We start from the raw sequence: 21,804 nt of genomic DNA, 5'->3' as shown, positions 1-21,804 counted from the left end.
CGTTTAAATCCCGTTAGACTACGACACCTCTTCTTGGGTCAGGGCCAAGTGCGAGTGTCTTATATTCGTTACGTTATAGTATCTTTCTATCAAATTCTCTCGGCGTCTGGTTTGTTGAGTCAATTATATCTAAGGCACCACTGTTACTACGTAATGGTCTACAGCAATAATGTTACTGCGATGTCGTGTGCACTGCGTAGTACGTGGTTTTGACGAAATCTTATGTACATTCTTGCGGTTAGTGTGTCTGGAAGTTTATGTGTCGTTATCCGATCGCGAAGTTGTACGAAAACATTGTTGCACATTGAGAGTGCAAGACTTTACTTGCACGAGGAATTTCCCATTTGAAACTGCGGATTCCGTAGTCCATGAATACGACGGTTTGAAAAGGACTTGAACTATCTTGTCTCTTACGTGTGAGATCTCTTTGGTTGTACACATGACAGAGCACGAACCGTTACTACTAGTTGATTAACACATCAGCGCCGCTATGCGGATTACCATCGTCACTGCAACACTATCACGACGCACTCCCAAGGACATGGAAATGTAGCGTTGTTTCTTTCTAATTTTTACGTTTCTAACGTAATGCGGCATTTTAATTTACAGAAAACAACCAGAACATTGGTTCTGAGCTATTCCCAGAACCATTGTACCTGGTAATGTAGCTGAAACCATGCATGTATAAAGCCAACGGATTTTTAAAGTCAGTCACTTAATTGGGTTCCATGTACATGTGTAAAAGATATTTGCCATTACACGTTTAAGCAAATTATTTAAAAAATTGGATGGAAATTCTTCAAACCCTCAAGCAGTAACACACAAATGCAATATATCATATAGAATGTTAGAAGAAAAAATCTAGTTCATGTTAATCAAGTCAAAAAACAGGCATGAACAAAGTCTTGATGTACGCATACTTATTTTATTGTAGATGAATAACATATTATAACAGAATACCAAGAAAACAAAATGGCAATTGCATTATTTACAAGGATAACCAGATATCAGGGCTATTTTGTGCCATGGACTACTGAACCTATGGATTATTAGCCAAGGTAAATTATTGGAATTGATTTCCGTTAATTACCATAGTCACACTTTCTATTTGAACACAATAAGGCTAATTTGTCTTTCCTTTATTTGGGGGAACTGTTTCAATACCCAACAGAAACAACAATTGACCTGTGTTGGATTAATGTTTAAGCTGGTAGATGGTGACTTTATTTTCCTTTACTTCCTCTAAACACCCCGTAGCAGATCTGTAGTCCACAGCATACGAGCTGTCACTTCATCAATTGCTGCTGACTGACTGAATTAATGGCTGCTGATGCTGCTGTGGTCGAGAGAAGTCAAAGGGTCTGTGGTTCTCAGTGTAGCCATAGAGTTTCCGGAGGGCCACACGAGCCGCCTCTTCCTCGGCTGCAACAAGTGTCTCTCCTGGGCCCTGAGCCAGAAGCTTCTTGTCGCTGAATTAACACACAGGTGAACAAATACAAAAAGTAAGTAAAACAGACAGACTATAAGTCTATTATGAATGATCTCAATCTCACTCAAACCTAAAAGGTGTAACTTGTCAGCTCTAACTCCAGCTTTTTTTTTTAATACAGTAAATCTTCATTTGCTCTGGGTTTACAGCATCCACAGCACACATACCTGTATAATCCAACAAAGTATAGTGGCAGGACGGTACTTGCTCCAGCAGACCTGATGAGGCGAGGCTCTGGCAGAAGCATGTTTCTTTTAGTGAGCTCCTCCACCAGTAGTCCCATGGGGTTGACAACTGTCCACATATCAAACAGGTCCTTCCCAATCAGCTGGGTGGCCAGGAAATCCTATGGAGAGAGGAAAAGGTGGAGGTTGGGGACAAGAAAAGAAAAACATCATACAATAATGCCAACTGAAGAGCCTTAAGGTGGACAACTTCTGGATTCGTTACACAAAATATGAGTGCCCATGATACTCTGCAGCCTCTTACCCTAAGGAAAAATCCAGTTTGCGGTCCTCCACTGCTCTCTTGTAGAGCTCCAATCACTGCCATAAATGTAGAATGAAGCACATCATCAGGAACAGGGCATTCTGCACTCATGGTTAGGTCTTCAATCCCGAGGTGTTTTGCCACATGGGCCACAAGTGTTGAGCTGGTGAGGTGCCCTACGATACTGTCCACCCCCTCTCTCGGGAGGCTTGGGAAGCTGGCCCTGCACCAGTCAGTCAGGAAGCTTTTGGTGAAACCTGCTCCTTTTTTACTCAGCTGAATGTTATCTTTGAGGACAAGGGCAGTGGCCTCAGAGTCTACACCTAACCCCCGTCTCCTCTCTTGCTCCGCCTGCAGGTAACAGGGATTGATGAAGGCTGTTTTCAGTAAGTCCAGGGTAAAGTTCTCCTGTAGGCGGATGCTGAAAGCCTGAATCTCGGCATGGTAATCCCAGTGAGGCTGCTGAGAGCTGAAACAAAGTCAAATATGGTGTTAAACTCTGAGTCCAGGTTTCCTCTACGTTACGATTCCAAACCGGATCTAGGTTTTTACTTCAGACTTACTTTCTGAGAGCTAACACTTATTGTACCAGCAGGAGGAAAGTCTCCTTCAGGATTACTACAACACTATAGAGCTCAAAAGTTACCATCAATACAGAATTCTTGGTAAAACGAGACACATACTGAAGCTGGAGAGGGAGGCAGACTTTCCTCCACCTGTGCGAGAGAACCATGATAGCTAGCTATGGCCCTGATTCCACATTATAACCCGTGGTTTTGTGGTATTGACAGAGACGTTGCTGAACAAGTCTGTATGAACAATGTGTGTAATATAATAATACAGTTTTCATAACAAGCCTGCTCAGTCGGTTAGGATGAATAACACAGACTGACTTCTCAATGGCCTTGAGGTGCTCTCTAGTGAATTAGCTAACATTAGCCTCACCGTGGCTTCGGCGGTGGAGGTCCTTCAAGTTTTAACTTCCTCGCCATGAGGGATGTGTATGCTCTCATCCATCGCTTCTTCCCTCTAACTTGTGATAAAGATATGTTTCTGCAAACGCGGTGACAATGAATCCCTAATGTTAGAGCACCACGATTCAGTATGTACCCCGACGCCATGTCGATCACTGACAGCGGAGTGCAACCGCGAAATCTGTCCGGCACGGAACAAGAAACCGCATCCGGCTGGCCAGCCTGGTCCTAAGGTAATGACGAAGCGTTACCATGGAGACAAACGTAAACGTTCACGAACGTTTGAGAAGAGAGCACAAGCTGGGTCAAACATACGGGATTACACATCTTTAAAACTGCTAGAATACATACAAAATAAGTATAGATTATTTCTATTTCGGCTGCTTGTTAATTTGATACATATTTGGCGATGTCAACAGCTGAAATCCAGGAAATGGTGGGAGACAAAGTGCCAGCGACTCCAATGGACCGTGGGGCTGCCGAAATAACTCCTTGTGTCAAAGATGGACTGGATGCCACGATAAATGATGGCGCTCAAGAAAATGAGGAAAATAACAAGAAGATGCAAAGCCTCCCTCAAAAGAAAGGAGAAAAACACTCAGGACCACGAATGACCAAGACATTCCTGAAAGACCATTGTAAGCAGAACAAACTTTACTCGACACCTTGTCTAAATGACACACTGTATCTGCATTTCAAAGGTTTCTCCACCATTGAAAATTTAGAGGACTACACAGGACTGAAGTGTCTCTGGCTGGAAAGTAACGGGCTTCAGCGCATTGAGAACCTGGATGCCCAGACTGATCTGCGCTGCTTGTTCCTTCAGCAGAACCTCATAAACAAGCTGGAAAACCTTGAACCTCTGAAAAAGCTCTGCACCCTGAATGTCTCCAACAACTACATCCACATCATAGAGCATATTTCCGGCCTTCCTGACCTGAGCACCCTGCAGATTGCCCATAACAAGCTGGAGACTGTGGGGGACATAGAGCATCTTAGTCAGTGTCCGGCAATCAGCGTGCTGGACATGTCTCACAACCTGTTACATGACCCTGAGATCCTCTCTGTACTCGAGGCCATGCCACAGCTACGAGTGCTAAATCTAATGGGGAATGAGGTGGTGAAAAAAATCCCAAACTACAGGAAGACCATGATTGTGCGCCTCAAGCAGCTCACCTTCCTTGATGATCGCCCTGTGTTCCCCAAAGACAGGGCATGTGCAGAGGCGTGGAAGCTGGGGGGGCTGGAAGGGGAGCGTAAAGAGAGGGAGCAATGGGAAACACGAGAGAGGAGGAAAATTCAGGACAGCTTGGATGCCATGGCGATGATTCAAAAGAAAGCCCAAGAGAGACGACACCTTCGAGAGCTACAGGAGAAAGGTAAAGTTTTCAGTTTTTTACTACTCCAGAGCAAATGATGATTTGCATCTTTAAACAGTGTAATTGGTTTCATTTCAGGGGTGACTGTGGCTTCCACCACTCCAGAGACTCCATGTGAGGAAAATGACACCCAGAACATGACTTCATCACAAGGAGAGAAGATTCAGGCCTTTGTGCAGGACAGCCTGGATGTCCATGAAGAATTCTTACAGAGTCAGTCAATACAGGGACCCCAAGAACATCAGCAGAACAGCGGGCATTTAGAAGCAGAGCAGCCAGGTCAAGGGTCACAGGGAGAGCAGTTCGAGAAAGACGACCAGGACAAATCACACACAAAGCAGCCTGTGGGGGGAGAGAGAGAAAGGGTGGATCCAGGGGACTCATCACAAGAGCAAGAAACCACTGCAGGAAAGATATTAGAGACAGAAAATGTAGAAGATAACAAACAACAAAACCAGTCATGTGGAATCATGAAAGGTGGAGCGGTGAGAGAGCAGGCACACATGAGTGAGAGGTCTGAAAAGAAACAGTCTTCTCTGATGAGGGCAGCTCCTCCTGAAGCAGACAAGGTCATACCAGCACATGGTCCCGGACCACTGGTCACAGAGCTGGAGGATGCAGAGCAGCTGGAAACCATTTACCTTCCACTACATCGCCCCCTGTGTATTGATGATCTGCCAGATCTGGAGGATGTGGACACAGGAGACTTCACAGGGACACTCTCCTCTCAGCAGGCGTTTAAACCAAAAATAGAGGTCTTACCAGGAGGTACTGATCAGGATGAGCCGACTGGGAATCACAGTGAGGGCATTCCCACCTTTCGTCCATATAAAAATTCACTGTTCTTAATGAGTGGCTGCAACAAGTCAACTGGGCTCTCCAACACATCTTCATCACTGCTGTGTCCACTGGACGAAGAGCCACTCAGCTGTGAACCAGCAGGAAAGTCCAAAACAATCCAAACCTGCTCTCCTCCGCGCTGCCTAATTGAGGAGCTGGAATGAGGTTTGGAGCATCTTTCATTCTGAGAGTATAAAAAGCCCAACAGGGTGCAGCCTTAACTTTAAAAATTGATATTTAGCTGTTGAAAATAGTGAAAACTGTCAAGCATATTTGCGTTAAAGACTTGCCGAGCCATTTTTGTTTCGATTGTTCTTAATTGTAACACTGTGTGAAAATAAACAGAATAAATCTCAATAAATCTAGTCAGTTTTCTTTGAGAATATCTTGCTGTAGTGGCAATAATAGCTTCGTACCTTCATATTAGAATAACACAAAATTAGTTACTAACTAGATTATCTTTATTTCTAATCAACTGTACAAACTACACTGGCTTTGAGTCAGTTTTCAGTGCAGCTAAAGAAAAATACATTAACATATATTAATATTCATGTATGACAAATAAAGCATTAGGCAGAAATTGTATTAAAAAACTGTAGTGATGTGTGCATTTGACGTAAAGCATCAATAAAAGTACAACACATCCTATGTATGGTTTTATTAAATTGTATTACATTTCCCAGTTCAAGTCACATATTACTCTCTCAGCAATAAATATTTGACATGTTACATCTCTCCACTGCAGCTCCATTTACCTACTGTGGTAAACTATGTTATACTGTGTCTCTGAATGAGTTCTTCCCAAAGTTCTGAGTGACATGAACAAATATTTACAACAAGTCATGCTTAGCATCGAGCGAGAAGATTTGTAATAAAAACAAAACGTGATAACGTGAGACAGGATGAAATAAGAGTAAAAAAATAAAACTGTACATGTCTTAAATACACAAAATCAAAATGATCAGCTCTGTGGGCAGCAGGCCTTGTACACACATGTCAAGGTCCTCCTCACACGGGCTGAGTGCAGCGAATAGCTAACATTTGACACGTAGAATAAGGGATAGTGAGTTCTTCTGCCACTGTGAGGGCAGAAGCACAGACCGGCTCTAACGTCGCAACCACACCCAGGTGTTGATGAGCCAGAAAGCTACAGTGACCGAGTACAGGATCATCTCTCGCTTCGCTCGCTCCTTGTTCTCCTCCTCCAAATGTTGGAGTCTCCGGTTCAACTTGATAAGCTGGAGATCAAACAGTTTTCTCAGTCAGAGGCATTTTACGATTAGCTCTGGCACCACAAGACAGAAAGAGCGTATTTATTAACTGACCTGACGGCGAAGTGTCGTTGCATCCACCACAGTCATGTCATCAGGCCCCCCGTCCAGCGAGGCTTCATATGCTGACATTGAAAGCCTGGAAAAGAGAGCAGTCACCCTGAGAATTACACAATTCATCCACAGGGAGTAGAATTTAGCACATTTTTGATATAACCTGCAAGTTAGCAATACCAACACCATTTGAATAGATGTCTTTTCAGCCAAGACCTAATCTTATTTCTTGACCCGGAATGGGAATGGAAGGTAGGACAGGATGAGGAAAAGGACAAAGGATAAGAATGAAGATAGCCAGGTGAAGTTACCTGGATTCATGCAGGGGGTTGGAGCTTGAAGCCGACCCCCCTCGCAGTGATGGTTTGCTACAGAGGTGGGGAAAGACAGGGTGGGGAGAAGGGAAAAATAAGAGAGATAGAGCAACATACACATGGTACAGTGTTGCATACATGCACACACCTCGCATGTCCTGTGCATAACTACGTGTTTTGTGTCGTCCTGAAAACCAACAGGCTAATCTTTCTCTGTGCGTTTCAAAGATCCTTCTAAAACAGACTTTTAGAAACATTTCCCCAGCCAGACGTGAGAGCGTGGAGGAGCAGTGAAATCTAAATTTAAAATGGCTGACAAGGTATAGTGCAACTTAGTGTGGGTCAACGCCCACCACCACCTTCCCTGGAACAGCTCCAACTAGACTGAAAGTCTACCACTAATGGATCAAACTCTTCAGAAAAGCCACCGATTGGAAAGGTGCACTTGGCAAAATGGCTACATTTTACACGTTGATTAATACTGTTAATGGATGTTACCAATAGTCAGTTAGAAAATGTTAATGTTAATGCTTGAGCCGACCACACAAACACTCCCAACATGTGTAGCCAAGGGGCAAAGCGTTTCAGGAACATCACTCCTTTCCCTGATAAACAAGGTGCTAAGAAGCAGAAATCAAAGTACTGTTGGTACTAAAGATACTGCAGATAAAGTACTGTAGACTACTGTACTGAACTGTACTGAAGAAGTAAAAACAGATGATGCAGTCTGTACTGTCCTCTCTGACCAATGTCTCGAAAGCCTTTTCTTTTTTTAGGCAAAACAAATGACCGGATGATTGGGGGGTCACCTGCGAGGGTTCTCATCCAAGACCTCCAGGACTTGCTGGTAAGCTCGGCGTGTAGTGGACTGGATGAAAGATAGAACACCGCTAGCGCTGTACAGGTTGTGTTCTTCCTCAGTCACGGTGAGAGGGGGGCAAGGGTGGGCAGTGGCTGGGGGGGACGGGGTCACACTGCTCAGTGCCCACCATTAAGAGCAACCAATTCATGGGAAAGGGAAGAAAAAGACAAAAGAGGAAAGAAAGGAAGGAGGAAGGAGAGGGAGAGAATAAGGAAAAGAAACTTTCCTCATCTTTACTGTCTTTGTAAAAACTGAAACTAAAATAAAGAAACGTTGCACTCGGTAGAGATTTAGCCTGCTGACCACTGACTGTGATTTACTAACATATAACACACCCAACAACAAGCTGTAACGGAAGAGGAGACATCAAGCAAAGGAACTGGCAAGCAAATGACTCCAATGTTGATTAGATTACTCGACAGACCACCGACTTGTTCACTGTTCAAGCCACACAACAGGTGGGGACTTTACGAATAGTAACAGGACGTCACATGCAGCTGGTTTGAGGAAAGTGATCAGGACACTTCTTAATATGTGTAAATACTTATTCCCAATCTGATCTTTAGAATTTTCTTAAAAAACAGAACCTAAAACATAAAGCTGCAGAGCACACATAACAAAAAGTAGGCCTACATTCAAATAAGTAAAGCTAATCAGGTATGCCTGATGCCTGAAACAAATGTTTGAAGTCATGGTGTTAATGGATTAGTGTCAGCAACAAAGGGAGCTGAATTCTGAAAAAAACAAAAACACTGAAAGCAGCAACAGTTTTCACAAGACAAATGCAAACAATGCCAGAGACAACAGACAACCAATGACGTCACAAAAACAAAGGGGTGGGGAAAAAAACATAGAACCTAAAGAAAGATTAAACATGCTAGTGCATGCATATAGGAGATAAAAAGCAGTTGGTGCCAAGGTTATGATGGCATATCTGGGACAGTACTCACGCGGAATCGTTGTGCATCAGCTGACTGTGATGACGAGCAGCGGCGTTCTCACTGGCCGAGCGTTCCCGTCGTAATCGTCCTTGAGGCCGCAACTACAATAAACAATGACAACTGATTTAGTTGGGTTATGGTTTACTGTAATGATTGATTGACATGATTGCAGTGGAGTTAATTCGGTGACCTTAGTAATAGATAATCTGTTGCTTTATGACTTACCACCTCTTCACTCTCTGGAGCCACCCGCTGCTCCTCTTCCAGAAAGTCCAGAGGTCGCTCATTGAGGGTGAGGACCCTAGGTGGAGTCTTCAGTGACAGGGCTTCTAGTGGTGTTGACTGGATTAGGTCAAGGTCTCTGGGTCTGGGGAACTGGGGGTCATTACTGTCTCCTGACAAAGGAAGGTGTGAGTTTTGAATGAGAGGTGGATGCATTTTTGACTACATGATAACTGACATGATACTAATGCTGATTAGTAACCAGAATGGCCAAAGTCCTGAGCCACTGACAGCGGCATATCTATCATCCGTCAATGGCAATAACAAAGCCACATAGTAGTTAGATTACAGCAATGACAGGCTTGCATGTAAAAAAAAAATGTTGGACAGCACAGAAAATACAACCCCCTACAGTGACAAAGTGTTTAACAGCATGCTGACCTGCAATCACAATTCTTTCTGGGACTTGCATCATGACACCCTGGGGGACCTCCTGAGATCCAACACTGTGGTCGTTGTGGGCTTGAGGAGCCACTTTGAGCATCTCAGGGATGCGCATCCTCTGGCTGATCCCTTCGGTGTACTCCAGCTCATACTGGATACGGTTCATCTCCGCCATCTCTGCCGTGGGGGAAGGGAACGCTGCTCCGTTCATCTGGCTGTGTGGAATGATTTGTTCAGCAACACAGAGGTGACTGGTAGTCACAAAGGGTCACTAAGGTCAGAAAGCATGCAAATTTGACAGAATTGTGTGTTCTGCTTTTCACTCTTGTTGGGCTTGTCATGGTACAGAACCTACTGGTACATCTTAATAACCCGCAGATACCACACATACATCACAAAACAACAATCTCTTCAATGATCCCCTCAGAAAATATTGGTGCCGCCGATGAGCTGTAAACAGGAATTAGAGATGGAAAATCGCTCGTGATACGATCATATGACGAGAAGTCTTCTGACTTTGCAGACAAAGACAAAGGGAGGCTAAATTAACAGAGTTTGACTGTTCCAGATAAGAGCTGCGACTGCTGCTGCTTCTGCTCGCATCACAGAATATGAATTTTCCTTCAAATGAATGCTAACAGAATGCTAATATCAACAATGATTATACTGATGAAGCTAATGCAGTAGCTCATTGTTGACTTTTTCAACGAACATTCATCCATATTTACAGAAATTAGTCAACTGCTACGGTTTATCTTGGTGGTTCAAAGTCAAACAAAATCCTGAAGCTAACGTTAGTTTTGGTTTGACAGCTAGACAAGACATTAGCGCCATTTCAAGCTAGCGCGTTAGTTTGGCATCTTACCGTTTGGTCTGTCGCTAAGGATAGCTAACCGGCGGAAGAATAATTTGTTTCTGAAATCCTCCTGGAAATAAAAACTTTTAGAAACACTCCGAATGGTGCAGTTAAGTGTAGGTGTTAGAGATTGTGGAGTTGTCAAGCATCCCGTTCTACTGATCCGAGAGAGGAACCTCCTCTCTTCTTCCTCTGTCTGCACTACAAACCGGAAGTACCAAAGCTCGTCAGGAAGCGGCGTCACATGCACCGAGCACTGAAGTTAAAAATAGAAACGTGACATTGATGTTTTCATTTGGTTTTTCAACTTAATTTATTTTTTGGTTGTGCAAACACAAAAGGTAACCAATAATAATAATATATCCCCTTTTATAGATCTCAAAAACATACAATTCTGACAGTGCTCTTATTTTTGAAATATATATGCATATTTCATTAGTTGCCTTTATTTTTATATCTCACGCCTCATATTGCATATAGTACTTTTATTTTATTGTTACTTATTTATATAATGTCTATTTTTTGTACTCCTTTTGCTGCTGTGAAACTCCATTCACTAAGTGGGATTAATAAAGTTGATCTAATCTAATATTTAATTTTAGACATATATCACGCAGAATATCATCATATATATCACGCATGTTAAGTGTTTATTGTATTCATACGTATATGCAATTTTAAAAAAAATAAATAAATAAAAGCATGTCCTATTCTCAGTGCTGTTTTGTCAGTACAGTCGCGCCAATTGGATCGCACTATAGTCTTCTTTTATTCTTTATAATACTTCATCCACTGACATTTAACATTAACAGGGGGGGGCGGAATTTCTCATTAAGATGTGTTTTTCAGAACTCTTTTGGTGAGAATTTCTTTTGATACGATTTTGTCACATCGTCTTGTCTGTTTACTCAAGAGAAAACGTAAAAGCTCGTCTGTGAGTGTTAATAACAGTAAATGCACAGGTCAGTGTCGCGGGGGGTTTGGGGAGGTGGCCCTCGTAGTGACTGTGGGTGGTGCGTTAAGTAGGAGCCATTCAAAGGCTGCGATTGACATGAGACAAGTCGCTCCTCTGCTTAACCACTAAACGGGAAATCGCGCCTGGATCTCGGGAAATATCAGTGCAAGATAAACATCAACATGTCTCCAGGCGGACTTCCATAGATGTCAGGATGCTCTTTATTTGATGGACGCGGGGGCTGCGCCGATTGAGTACTTCTCGCCTTATCTGTAGCCTAACAGGCTGAAATTATGTTCCCAGGTATTTTGTGTGTGATATTATTCAGCACTATGCACACCGCGTCACCTCTGGAGCTGCAGCTTGGCATGTAAGTGATCTGTTGGAATTTAAATCGTTTCCACTGTTTTTAATTTAGTCTTAGGCTGTTAGATTTTATTGAATTACAAGCTGAATGAGATAGTTTACGTTTAGTGTACATTTTAAAAAAGGAAATAGTTATTTACATAGCCCAAGTTATACTAATGACTTTTGTTTGAAATTCTGTTACTGTATAGTTTACTCTGTCCAGTTCCCACTAGGAGTCGCTCTTTCAGGGCCCCTATGAGGCTGGATGTGTGTTAAACAGCACTATGCTGTAACGTGCGTCTGCATAATAGCTTCTGGTTATACTCAGCCAGAGGTTTCCGAGTTTAAATAGATTGTCCTGGACACGATTGTAGGAATCGTTTTCATTACCGGAGAAGCTGAATACTTCCTGTAATTAACTGCAGGCTGCACTGTATTGAAGCCAGATGGTTTAGGGAGGACACGTCGAGATGGTAGGATACCTGCACTGACAACAGGCTACTTATGAGTGCTGTACAGTAAAAGCCTCTGTGCTGTGTAATGAACATGTACACAACAGTGTACGCATGCACACACATGAACATGCAAAGAATTCTGGAGAAAAAATAATTTCCTGTGGAATTTCATTGGCTGTTTATTGCGTGCTGTGGACAGTGTCCAAACCATGGGCTGTTTTTTTCTTTAATCAAGGATATTGCACCAATCAGGAAGCTGTATAACTGTTTGACAGTATTTGTGAGAAGCTGACTTTCACGCAAAGAACATGTTTAGAGCATGTGGAAGTTCATGTCTGTTGGAATACATATATTGGCTCAGCAGCAGGTTTAGACCACTATGGGAAACTATATAGACTACCACTCAGCTCAGTCATCTACCCACATCAACATATATACAGCAATGGGAAATGAAGGACTGGTACATGGTGGTTTTGAATGCTGATTTTTGAAGAACAATATCCTCTATTGCATCTGCCCATCTCTTTCTGGTTTTGTGTGTTTTCCATGCAAAGGCCAAATGTTTGTGCTGACCAGGAGATGTCCATGCTGGGGGGCCGTCAGCCTTGTGTCCAGGCTTTTACTCGTATGGTTAAAGTGTGGAAACAGGGCTGCACCAGCCATAGATGGTGTATGGGCTATGAGAGAAGGTGAGAGCGAAAATATGTTCATAACACACACACACACACACACACACACACACACACACACACACTTTATTATTGACCATTACTATTCCATGAAGACATCCCATTCATAAGCTCAGCTGCAGTAGTAAGTCATGATGGAATGTTTTACACATTGACCCACTGCTGAGTCTGTGCTCTTCTGGTCAAGTGCCATGTCTTTGCCATTTTTAAGCTCCACTGGAATGATTGGGGCTGGAAAGAGGGGGCAGTGGGATAGGAGATCATAAGCTTAAAGTCACAAAGCTGACTCATCTTCATCGAAATAAGAGACACTGCAGCCCTGAATATGCAAAAAATCCCGGAAATGACCCATGACACTGCTCATATAATTGAGATCATTTTGAACTGTATGATGTGAGTTCTCATTTGTAAATGTTTGAAGAAAATAAAAACTTATTTTATGTTATGGTGAGTTGCAATAACACAGATTCTATTCTTTACAAACCATTTTATCTTCATGGTTATATTAATAACATGTACAGTATAAACCTATAATGGAACTTCTATAATGTTACTATAACAATTTCTCGTCCTCAGGACAGCATACTACACAGCATACAGACAAGTGTACAGCATGGATTTGCACACAGTCTATAAGTGCTGTCCTGGCTGGACTCGGCTTGGTGAAGAGATGGGCTGTCTGCACAGTGAGTAATAACATGTTATGTGTCACATACGGCTGGTTTTGATATTGCTAAGAAGCTGTTGTATATATCAATTTGATATTTAGACTATAATTAAACCGTAAAATATCAATTGCATCAACATCCTTTTGGTGTATATGTGGTATGTACAGGGGTATGTGGTGCCAGTACATGTTTCAATGGAGGCCAATGTGCAGAGACTGGGGACCAGATATGTCAATGTCCACTGGGCTTCAAAGGGACACGATGCCAATATGGTGAGTTTTCTTTCCTTATTTCTTTTTAGAAACGTACATACTCCGTTCCTTTGCATTGCAGGTGGTTATATACAGCAATAAGCTGAGTGCAGCTTTGTGAGCCAGTGAGCCGACTTCCATCTTCAGAGGACAACATGTTGTCAAGGCTTTAACAGGCCAAGGTCAGACCTTATGCTTTCACTTTGCACAAGCAGAATGAGCCTGTGGTGTAGCTGTGATTGGATGAGGCTGCTCTGTGGGAGTCTCTGGGTAGTTAAAGGTAGAAGTGCTCTCTGGGAGGACTGGTTTCTTTTGAAGGGTTGAGCCTGGGGGGCTGCGGCGAACCCAGCTGAGCCTCCACTCTATAAAAACTCTATGCTAATAAGGGTGCAGATCTGGTTTCATATGGTTAAGAGAGAAAAAGCCTCAAACAAATTTTTGTCACATATGACAATACTTGTCATTTTAGTAATAGTATTTCAACATTTAGCTTAGCTTAGCATAAAGACTGAAAGCAGGGGGAAACAGCTGGCCAAGCCCTGTTGAACAGTAACAAAACCCACCGACCAGTGCTTCCAAAGCTTTAGAGGTGCTGGTAGGTGGATTTTGTTACCACTGGACAGGCTGTTGACTGTAACCTTGTAATTACAGTTTATAAAGTGGTATCACTGTTTCAACTATTCCTTTAACATGTATCTAAGCATCTAGTATCTAAGACATTATCGAGGACAGAGACAACAGGACAAAATGCTCCAGTAACCTCAGGCTCAACCCTCTAAATAAGGTCTTTCCACCATAGTGCAAATGAACAGTGACCCAAAGAGACAAAGAGGGAACCTGGGATCTGTCATCATTAAATGGTAAACACTTACAGTAAGCGGTAAACAAACCCTGATTGTGCCTCAGGTCTCTGAGTATTGTCTTGTTACCATCAGCGTCTGTTCTGTGTACTGTCCAAACCCCGACATGCAAACAGGAGGATGGTTGTTAGTGTTCTGGAAGAGTCCCGCTGAGGCAGAATGGTGAACAGAGCATATTGGTTCCTACCCCCCACGTGCTTGCAAACATACAAACACACACAGACACACACTCTGCAGAGGCTTTCCCGTTTGATTCCTTGCCTTTCCCAGGAGAAAGGGTCTGCCTGCCTGGGGCTTTAAACACTTCCTTCTTGCTCAGACATTTCACAGGAACGTGTCGTTGTTTGTTAGAGGCAGCTCTCCGGTGCGTTTGTTTTGACGCGGCCTCTTTGGTTTTCACACATCGGAGTGACAGATTGGAAACAGATAGAGATATCAGGTGTCACCTGAATTCCTCTTGGTTTCTCTTTCTTTCTTGCACATCCTGTGCCGTGAACTCATCCCGCTCTTCTCTTTTTATAAAATGTTTTTCCTTCCCTCATCTCCCGAGACAGATTTATCCTCACTCCTCTGCCAGAATCATTATACAGGCAGGGAGTCAGCCAAGCTCCTGTGCTGAACCTCTGCTCGGTGCACAGGCATATAGACCAATAATCCTGGGCTCTAAAGCTTTGAGCCTAGATGTTCAGTTATTTTAGAGCATTTTAGCTGGATTGTCTCACTACAAAAATCTGAATCCTCATTGAAAATCTCTTATACTGTACATCTTTTAAATCTTTTATACAAACCAACATATACTTATACTTGAACTAGAGGGGCATAATACCTGAGGTATAGATGTTATTAAAGAATAAAGCTTATGACAATGTCGTGTAGAAAGGAGTACTAACAGTTTGTTCCTTAACTGCTAAAACAATTACGGGATTGCACAAAGCTTTTGGAAAATTTGGAAAATTCATCTGTTATATGCTGAGAGCGTAGATGTGAAAATCATCCCTGGGATTTTGATCTGCTTGGCTTTCTGTTAGTACACACATGTTGAGTGATTATAGGCCACTTGCGTTAAGTTAAACGTGGGAACATAAGAATCGGTAGCAGCACATAAGATATTTAAAATGGTATGTATAGGACTGGCGGCCAAATATTTGGCAAAATACACATTGAGTGTGATAGAAAACATCACACTGTTTTCAGCTGACTGCACGTAGGAAGGAATCCACAAAGTCCACACACAAGTTTTGTTTCCATGTAAGGGAGGATGGTTGTGAGAGAAATGTTGACAGCTAAAGCTCAATGGAAAGCAGAAAAATTTATATTTTTTATTTTTTTTTTCACCTGAAGGAGAAATCCAAAATAAACCTGGCAACATCAGTAATTTTATATTATACCAAACTGACAAATCTTGTAATGATAATAAAATTGCATAGTTACTGTTACCACCATTATGCAGAAAACAGAGCTCTGGAAGTAATTCCCAAAAATCTTGACTTCTTGAAGGACAAATTTAACAGCAACTTTGGAACCTTGTTGTGTGTTTACGGTGAATATCAGGCCAGTATTTCACATTCCAGTATAACATAATTACCAAGAGAGACTGCAACTATAGCTCAACCTGGATATATGTATGAGGCACCAGGGTTTCACCAGGGAATCCTCCTCATTATTAGATTTGAGCTTTAGCATTCCACACTGACAGACCTACATTACTGTCCTGTATGTGATTCCTGCATGATGGAGAAAAAGCAGATACTGCAGAGAGAGGCAGGAATGTTGATCCCTGTAGATTTATCTTGGAGTAATAAGTTAAAGGCAACTGGACTCGATATTCGGTCATGAAGATGTTTCACAAGGCTTCATCGAATTTATCGTATGGTGTTTCCTGCATGTTCGTATTTTTTCCCATGTGCTCTTAATCCTACTGCATGTAATGCCTGTAGGTTGTGTTGTGCAAGTGTTTTGGGTGTTTGACTTGATTGATTTTCTGGGTGTTGGTCCATGTGCCAATCAGCCTGAGTTTAGATTTATATATGCTGCACCTGTATTGTAGCCTGAGGCTGTATATGTGGCGTAGATAAATCAGTCTTTTCACATTTCCTTTAGAGAATTACTTTATTTTTTCAGTATTATTGTATTGTATTTTAATTTTTTTATTGCTGCAGGTAAGCACAACTCAAAGGCCAGTGCTTGTTCTGCAGATGCTTTTGAGGCTTTCCCGTTTGTTAGTGTGTTTCAGTAACAGGTGTGCTTGTGCATTTGTGTGTGTGTGAGTGTTGACACAAGCTGAAATTAAAGCAACAGTAGTAGATGTCCACGCAGCACCACGGAGAATAAATATTGGACTTACTTTGGACAGGGATAGAAGCATGACTCCAAATGAATGATAATGTTGCGCCATAACTGCTGGATATGTAAAAAGGCAACGGTTTGCTAAAAAACAAGTTGACTATATGAACTCAAAAGGTGTTAATACCTGAGTGTTTTGTTTACAGCTTGTGTCCGCTGATGCCAAGTGGCCAAAATTCTGTTACTGCATGTTTGAAGAACGTTTTTTTGGTTGTTGTTTTGTGTTTTGAGGTGGAAATGACACATAACGCTCGGAAAGCAAATAAGGAGATGAAATGAGTCACTATGTGTATGGCAAATGATCACTTACTACCACTATTAACGCTTACAGCTCTTCAGATACTAGATAAATCATAAGGATGAAGGGGAGGGGTTGCTGCAGAGACACATCAGCCTCGCCTTTTCAGCACAATTCACTCCAGCCACACTTCAGTAAAAGCAGAATATACCCTGGGAGCAGTGTTAAAGAACAGTCTGGCTCTGATAATGGTTTAGGCGCGAATCGTGCCCTGCTCCTTCTCCCCTCTTTTCGCCACTCATCATGAATTGGCCTCTTGAACGTTACTCTCTTTGGTATTCCTGCCAAGTTGTGGTGGTAAAAGCCCATTGTGTGTTGTGGGGTCTGATCTGCCACCTGCTTCCAATCTCTGATATGAGACAGAAGGCACCGTCTATGGAAATGTATGTCAGCCACTGACACCAAGGCCATGGTGTTGACAGTGTGAGGTAATAAACAGCCTGGACGCAGCCCAAGCATGTGCTGAGACACTGGAGCCTGCTCTGTAATAGTTGTATTTACCCCTGCTTGTGAATGCCACTCTGTCTCACTCTATTAAGCTTTGGATTAGGCTTTGCTTTGGTTAAATTGGCGCATGGGTCTGCATGAAATTAAGAGAGCACAGGCACATAACAGTGTGAGGACAGAAACCATCTGGTCCTCACTAAAGGGTCTGGCTGTTTTCAGAGCACTTTATAGAAGAGCGATTATTGACAGTGCCTAAGACTGGATCCTGTTTTACTAGAAGTTTAAGCTGTATAATGAAACAGATAATAACATCAGCAGATATTAGGAATATCTGGAATAGCAATAGGGCTGAAAATTGTGATGACACAGTATTAGATAGTAGGGAAATGTGTGGAACAACAAGATTCTACCATTTCCTCTTTCGAATTTGCACACACACACACAGACCCACCACCAAAGTCCAAAGCAGATTGTAGCATTTAGGAAATTATCTTTACTAATAAAAGTGCTGTGGACAGTGTTATCACCAAGCCCTCACTCTGGGGACCTCTGCAGAAAGCTTTACAGTTGTTGCAGTCACAATGTAAATCACAATTTCACACATGGGAATCGTTTTTCTTCACATGAACTCCAGTGTTTAATCCTGAGGACCTTGGACTGTCTCCCATAGGCTCAGTTCTCACCTCAATCTCAGGCCTCATGTCTGGTTCCCTTCCCTATAAAACACACCTGTCTCTGTGTGTCTGTCCATGTGTGTAAACCTCTGAGTGTATGCTTGTGTATGAAGTTATGCTTATTTGTGTGCTAATGAGAGTAGCATTTATTCATAGTTCCTCACATTAGTAGGAGGGCAGGATTGGAATATTCTGGTTAAAATGACAATACATTTTTCTGTTAGTTGAAATATTGAATATTGAATCTTCTTCTTCTTCTGCACAGCAGCAGCAATATGTGACAGTTTGAAGTTTAGAGTAGACTGAGATATGACTCAGAGGTGACCGCATGGGGAGTGAGTGGCTCCTTGTACAGGCTTCTTAGCATTAAGACATAAAACACTGGGGAATACGATGCTGACTCCAGTTTAATCCTCATTGCATTCCTCCTCATGGCCTCTGTGTTCCTGTTCCTGTGAAGTATATGCGTTGGACAGGTGTTGTTTTTGTTTGCAGGGGCTCTGTTTGTGTGTCACCCTCGGAGGTGTTAGTGGAGATGATGTTGCATGTTTCTCCTCCATGTTCACTGCTGAAGCTGACTGTATAATACCTGATGAATGGCATGGCATGACGCTATTTGTAAGATATTGTGTCCAGATTAAAGTAAAGTAAAACTGGACTGGGAGTCTAAAGTAAAAGTAATCTTTAAGACAGGAAATTCTGACCGGCTTATGAATGCAGCTCAAAAATATTTGCATCTTTTTATGTAAAAAAGAAAAAGGTGTGCTGATGTCCTCAGTCAGTACTGTATAGATCTGATGTTCTTTATTAATGCCCAGCTAGTGTTTCATCCTCTCTCTTCTAATCTTCTAGTATCATACATCCCTGCGTGTGACTCTCTATCGGACAGAGGGTAAAAAAAAATGCAGTGTATTCATTTTACTGCTCTTGCACTGAACCTTAACTGGACTGCCTGCAAAAGAAATTGTCTTTCAAAATGGAAAGAAGCTATATTTTCTTTCACTTTTCTGGAAGTAATTAAGCTCAAAGGTGCAGCCAAGTCAAAAGTTCAAGGTGTGGTTCCACCAAAAACTTAGCGAGGAAAAATAAATAAGTCCATTTGGTGAATGGTGATTAAGTTATGAGAGACAGGGTGTAAAAGATGCTGCCTGGGTAACTCCTGTGGTTGTTCTCACAGCTTCAGGGAACAGTGATGTCTTTTACAGATCTGGCATGATTCTTCCACCTTAAGTTAGCTAACATACCATGCACAGAGCTTATCCTACCTGAGTCTGTCCATCCAGTTAGTTCCACTGTACAGCATCAGGTCAATTATAAACATTTTATTTTGGAAAATGAGTAACATGAACCTAACGAACATCTAGTTTCCTCTGGCAGTGAGACAAAAGGACACATTTGTGAGACTGTTAGCTCTTGGCCAAATCATTGCCAGCAGACGAGGTGAGGACATAATCGTGTTAACAATAATATTTATGCACCGAACTCTCTTGGTCCTAAGGCTGTTTAATCCCGGATACTGGACCCTAATCTAAAGGTCCAGTTAACAGATTAAAGGGCTTGAATTGTGTGAAAAGTGTGCAGCAGACTGTGTTTTGAATTAAGATATAATGGGAACCACATGGTTGTAATGATGGCAGGCCTCGTTGTTTGTTTTGGTCTCGTTTCAAAAAAATTCTTTGACCAAAATTTAGTTGCTGTAGCTGCTGTGGTGCTGACGGTTTTGAGGTGTGGATGTCATGATGTTCTTTGTTTTCATAAAGAACTGCAGCACAGACCTCATGATTACCTCTGACAGGTTGGTCTTTGCTTTGGCTAGCAGCTCTCTCATTCTGTTTATCAGAGGTCACTGAAAAGCTTCATTGAAAACTATATTAACAATGTAAGCCTTCAGAAATGAGCAGATCCATTTAAAGTTGACTGGGCTGATGTATTATGAACTTAATCACTGAGAAAGTTTGGACACCTTAAAACGTACTTCAGCAAAAACCTTAAAAAATACCACTTAAGCCAATTATTTATGATCATGACCATCTATTGAAAAGCGAGTTAAAAGCCACTTCAACTTCTGGCAGAGCACATCAGATCTTCTAGTAATGGAGGCACGCTTTACTGAGCCACCAGAGCCCTCATTCAAGTGTTCACTTAAACTGGAATAAGAAAAATCAGCGGCCATAAAAAAGCATCATAAAATGTTTTCTCATTTATGTTCCAAAGATTCTCTGCCATGTTGAAAAGGTAGTTTAAAGTACACAGTGTTCCTCTGTGAAGACTGGAATACCAGTTGGTAAAAGTACATAAACATATTGTTTTTTCTTGTGCATTGTCAGCCACAGCTGTTCAACTTCGAGTGTTATTTTTTATCACTGACAGGAAGCTGAGCATTAGTCTTGTGTCTAATAGTGATTGGACACAAGTGAATCCACCATGCAGTCAGGATGAGCAGGTCTGTGATGCAAAAGGAGAGGATGTGTAATCATGAAAACAAAGAAACTGAACAAAAGCCAAGTAAATTGTTTGTGTATAGTTCAGCATCACACATCACAAATTTGCCTCAGGGAGGCAATCTTAGCAATCTGTGCAACATACAACACCTTCTGTCCTTAGACTCTTAGAAACACAAGAAACTTCAGGAAGAACAACAGAGATGGGATTCTTCTCTCAGGACAGTCAGACATGCAATAGTCAGAGTACAGTATGGACAATCATGATGACAAAATAAACATAACTGAAGTATATGGATCCTGGGGGACCTGACCTCCCCCTGACCATGGAGACTTGAAAGAGGGCACACACAAGAGGCACTAAGTCATATGTTCTCAGGTCTTGTCTGAGTCCTCCTGTAGATAAACAGAGGTCTGACCAGACAAACATTGAGTTAAAGATGGCAGCATTCACTTGTCGTTTGCTAATATTGCTTTCTTTAAGCCCTGCGTACCTCCCCTTCCTGTTTTCATTCCTCAAGTCTGCCCTTAACTGTGTGTATGTAGGATTCATATACCAAGAACCAGGCTTCAAGGTTGTTGGTCTGACAGACTGGGCAACGCAAGTGCTACATACTTAGCATTGCTATCAGAGGAAGAGACTCATTAGGGCTCTAATGGCTGCCATATGTCTGGGAAGTTCTCACACACTAAACAAGCATGCCCTCCTCTCTCCAAATGCATCAAGGCACCATTGTTTACCAGGTTAATGCTGAGCGAGTTGGAGCTAATGGTCTGTGTGATTGACCATGTGCTCCCAAAGCTCACTGTGAGATTCCAACAGTAGCAGCTGAGCCCTCTCAGCTTGAGGGAGTTCATCCTCCTTGGACTTGGGTTAACTGTGCCCTTGTAGTGTCAGCATTAGGTTTGGGAAATAAGCTCTTGAAATGTGGGACACTGGTAAGCGGGCCGGTGGGCACATAGCAGTCTTCCCCACTTTACTAAAACCTACTGATAATGGCTTTTGAGCAAGGAAGCTAAAAAAAGTACACACTTCTTGTGAATATCATGTCAGAACACTGAATAGATATTTGACTTTTGGACCCACAGTGCAGCTGTTCGGCTGCAGAATAAGGGAATGGACATGATGGCTTTTCAGGATGAGCTTTTTGGAGCAGCTTTATCATCATTTTTTTTTGCTTTTTTTTTTTTTTTTTTTTGGAATATGCTGAGTTTCCCTTTAGTTGTTCTGTAGAAGGCT

General features: G+C 42.2%; 4 protein-coding genes across 5 annotated transcripts in view; 2 read left to right on the top strand and 2 right to left on the bottom strand.

Moving 5' to 3' along the window:
- Positions 1-907: 907 nt before the first annotated feature.
- On the bottom strand, positions 908-3,122 carry mrpl44 (mitochondrial ribosomal protein L44). The gene is made up of 4 exons (XM_070970547.1): positions 2,924-3,122; positions 1,979-2,447; positions 1,657-1,835; positions 908-1,469 (listed from the first exon to the last, which is right to left on the bottom strand). The coding sequence occupies exons 1-4, from the start codon at positions 3,097-3,099 to the stop codon at positions 1,295-1,297; spliced, it is 999 nt and encodes a 332-aa protein (XP_070826648.1). The 5' UTR covers positions 3,100-3,122; the 3' UTR covers positions 908-1,294.
- A 96-nt stretch (positions 3,123-3,218) lies between these two features.
- dnaaf1 (dynein axonemal assembly factor 1) lies at positions 3,219-5,526 on the top strand. Its single transcript, XM_070971077.1, has 2 exons — positions 3,219-4,331; positions 4,410-5,526. Exons 1-2 carry the CDS (start codon positions 3,362-3,364, stop codon positions 5,333-5,335), a joined length of 1,896 nt encoding a protein of 631 aa, XP_070827178.1. The 5' UTR covers positions 3,219-3,361; the 3' UTR covers positions 5,336-5,526.
- Positions 5,527-5,612: 86 nt separating this feature from the next.
- On the bottom strand, positions 5,613-10,351 carry mffa (mitochondrial fission factor a). Of its 2 annotated transcripts, XM_070971078.1 has the most exons (8): positions 10,145-10,351; positions 9,277-9,494; positions 8,839-9,008; positions 8,623-8,714; positions 7,620-7,784; positions 6,808-6,864; positions 6,497-6,581; positions 5,613-6,409 (listed from the first exon to the last, which is right to left on the bottom strand). In XM_070971078.1, exons 2-8 carry the CDS (start codon positions 9,488-9,490, stop codon positions 6,278-6,280), a joined length of 915 nt encoding a protein of 304 aa, XP_070827179.1. In that variant the 5' UTR covers positions 9,491-9,494; positions 10,145-10,351; the 3' UTR covers positions 5,613-6,277. The 2 variants fall into 2 exon arrangements, with proteins under 2 accessions (XP_070827179.1, XP_070827180.1); XM_070971079.1 differs by lacking the exons at positions 6,808-6,864; positions 7,620-7,784 and having other exon boundaries at positions 5,816-6,409.
- A 997-nt stretch (positions 10,352-11,348) lies between these two features.
- The window catches only part of egfem1 (EGF-like and EMI domain containing 1), a 53,367-nt gene continuing 42,911 nt past the window's right edge, over positions 11,349-21,804 (top strand). The window contains exons 1-4 of the mRNA XM_070970336.1: positions 11,349-11,460; positions 12,448-12,582; positions 13,159-13,268; positions 13,418-13,522. Of these exons, the coding sequence (XP_070826437.1) occupies positions 11,384-11,460; positions 12,448-12,582; positions 13,159-13,268; positions 13,418-13,522 (427 nt within the window). The 5' untranslated portion in view covers positions 11,349-11,383. The remainder of the gene's footprint in view (positions 11,461-12,447; positions 12,583-13,158; positions 13,269-13,417; positions 13,523-21,804) is intronic.

This window comes from Chaetodon trifascialis, chromosome 9 (genome assembly GCF_039877785.1).
Source record: "Chaetodon trifascialis isolate fChaTrf1 chromosome 9, fChaTrf1.hap1, whole genome shotgun sequence".
NCBI lineage: Eukaryota > Metazoa > Chordata > Actinopteri > Chaetodontiformes > Chaetodontidae > Chaetodon > Chaetodon trifascialis.
Note: the sequence above shows the minus strand (reverse complement) of the source record. Positions and strands in the feature narration are given on the sequence as shown.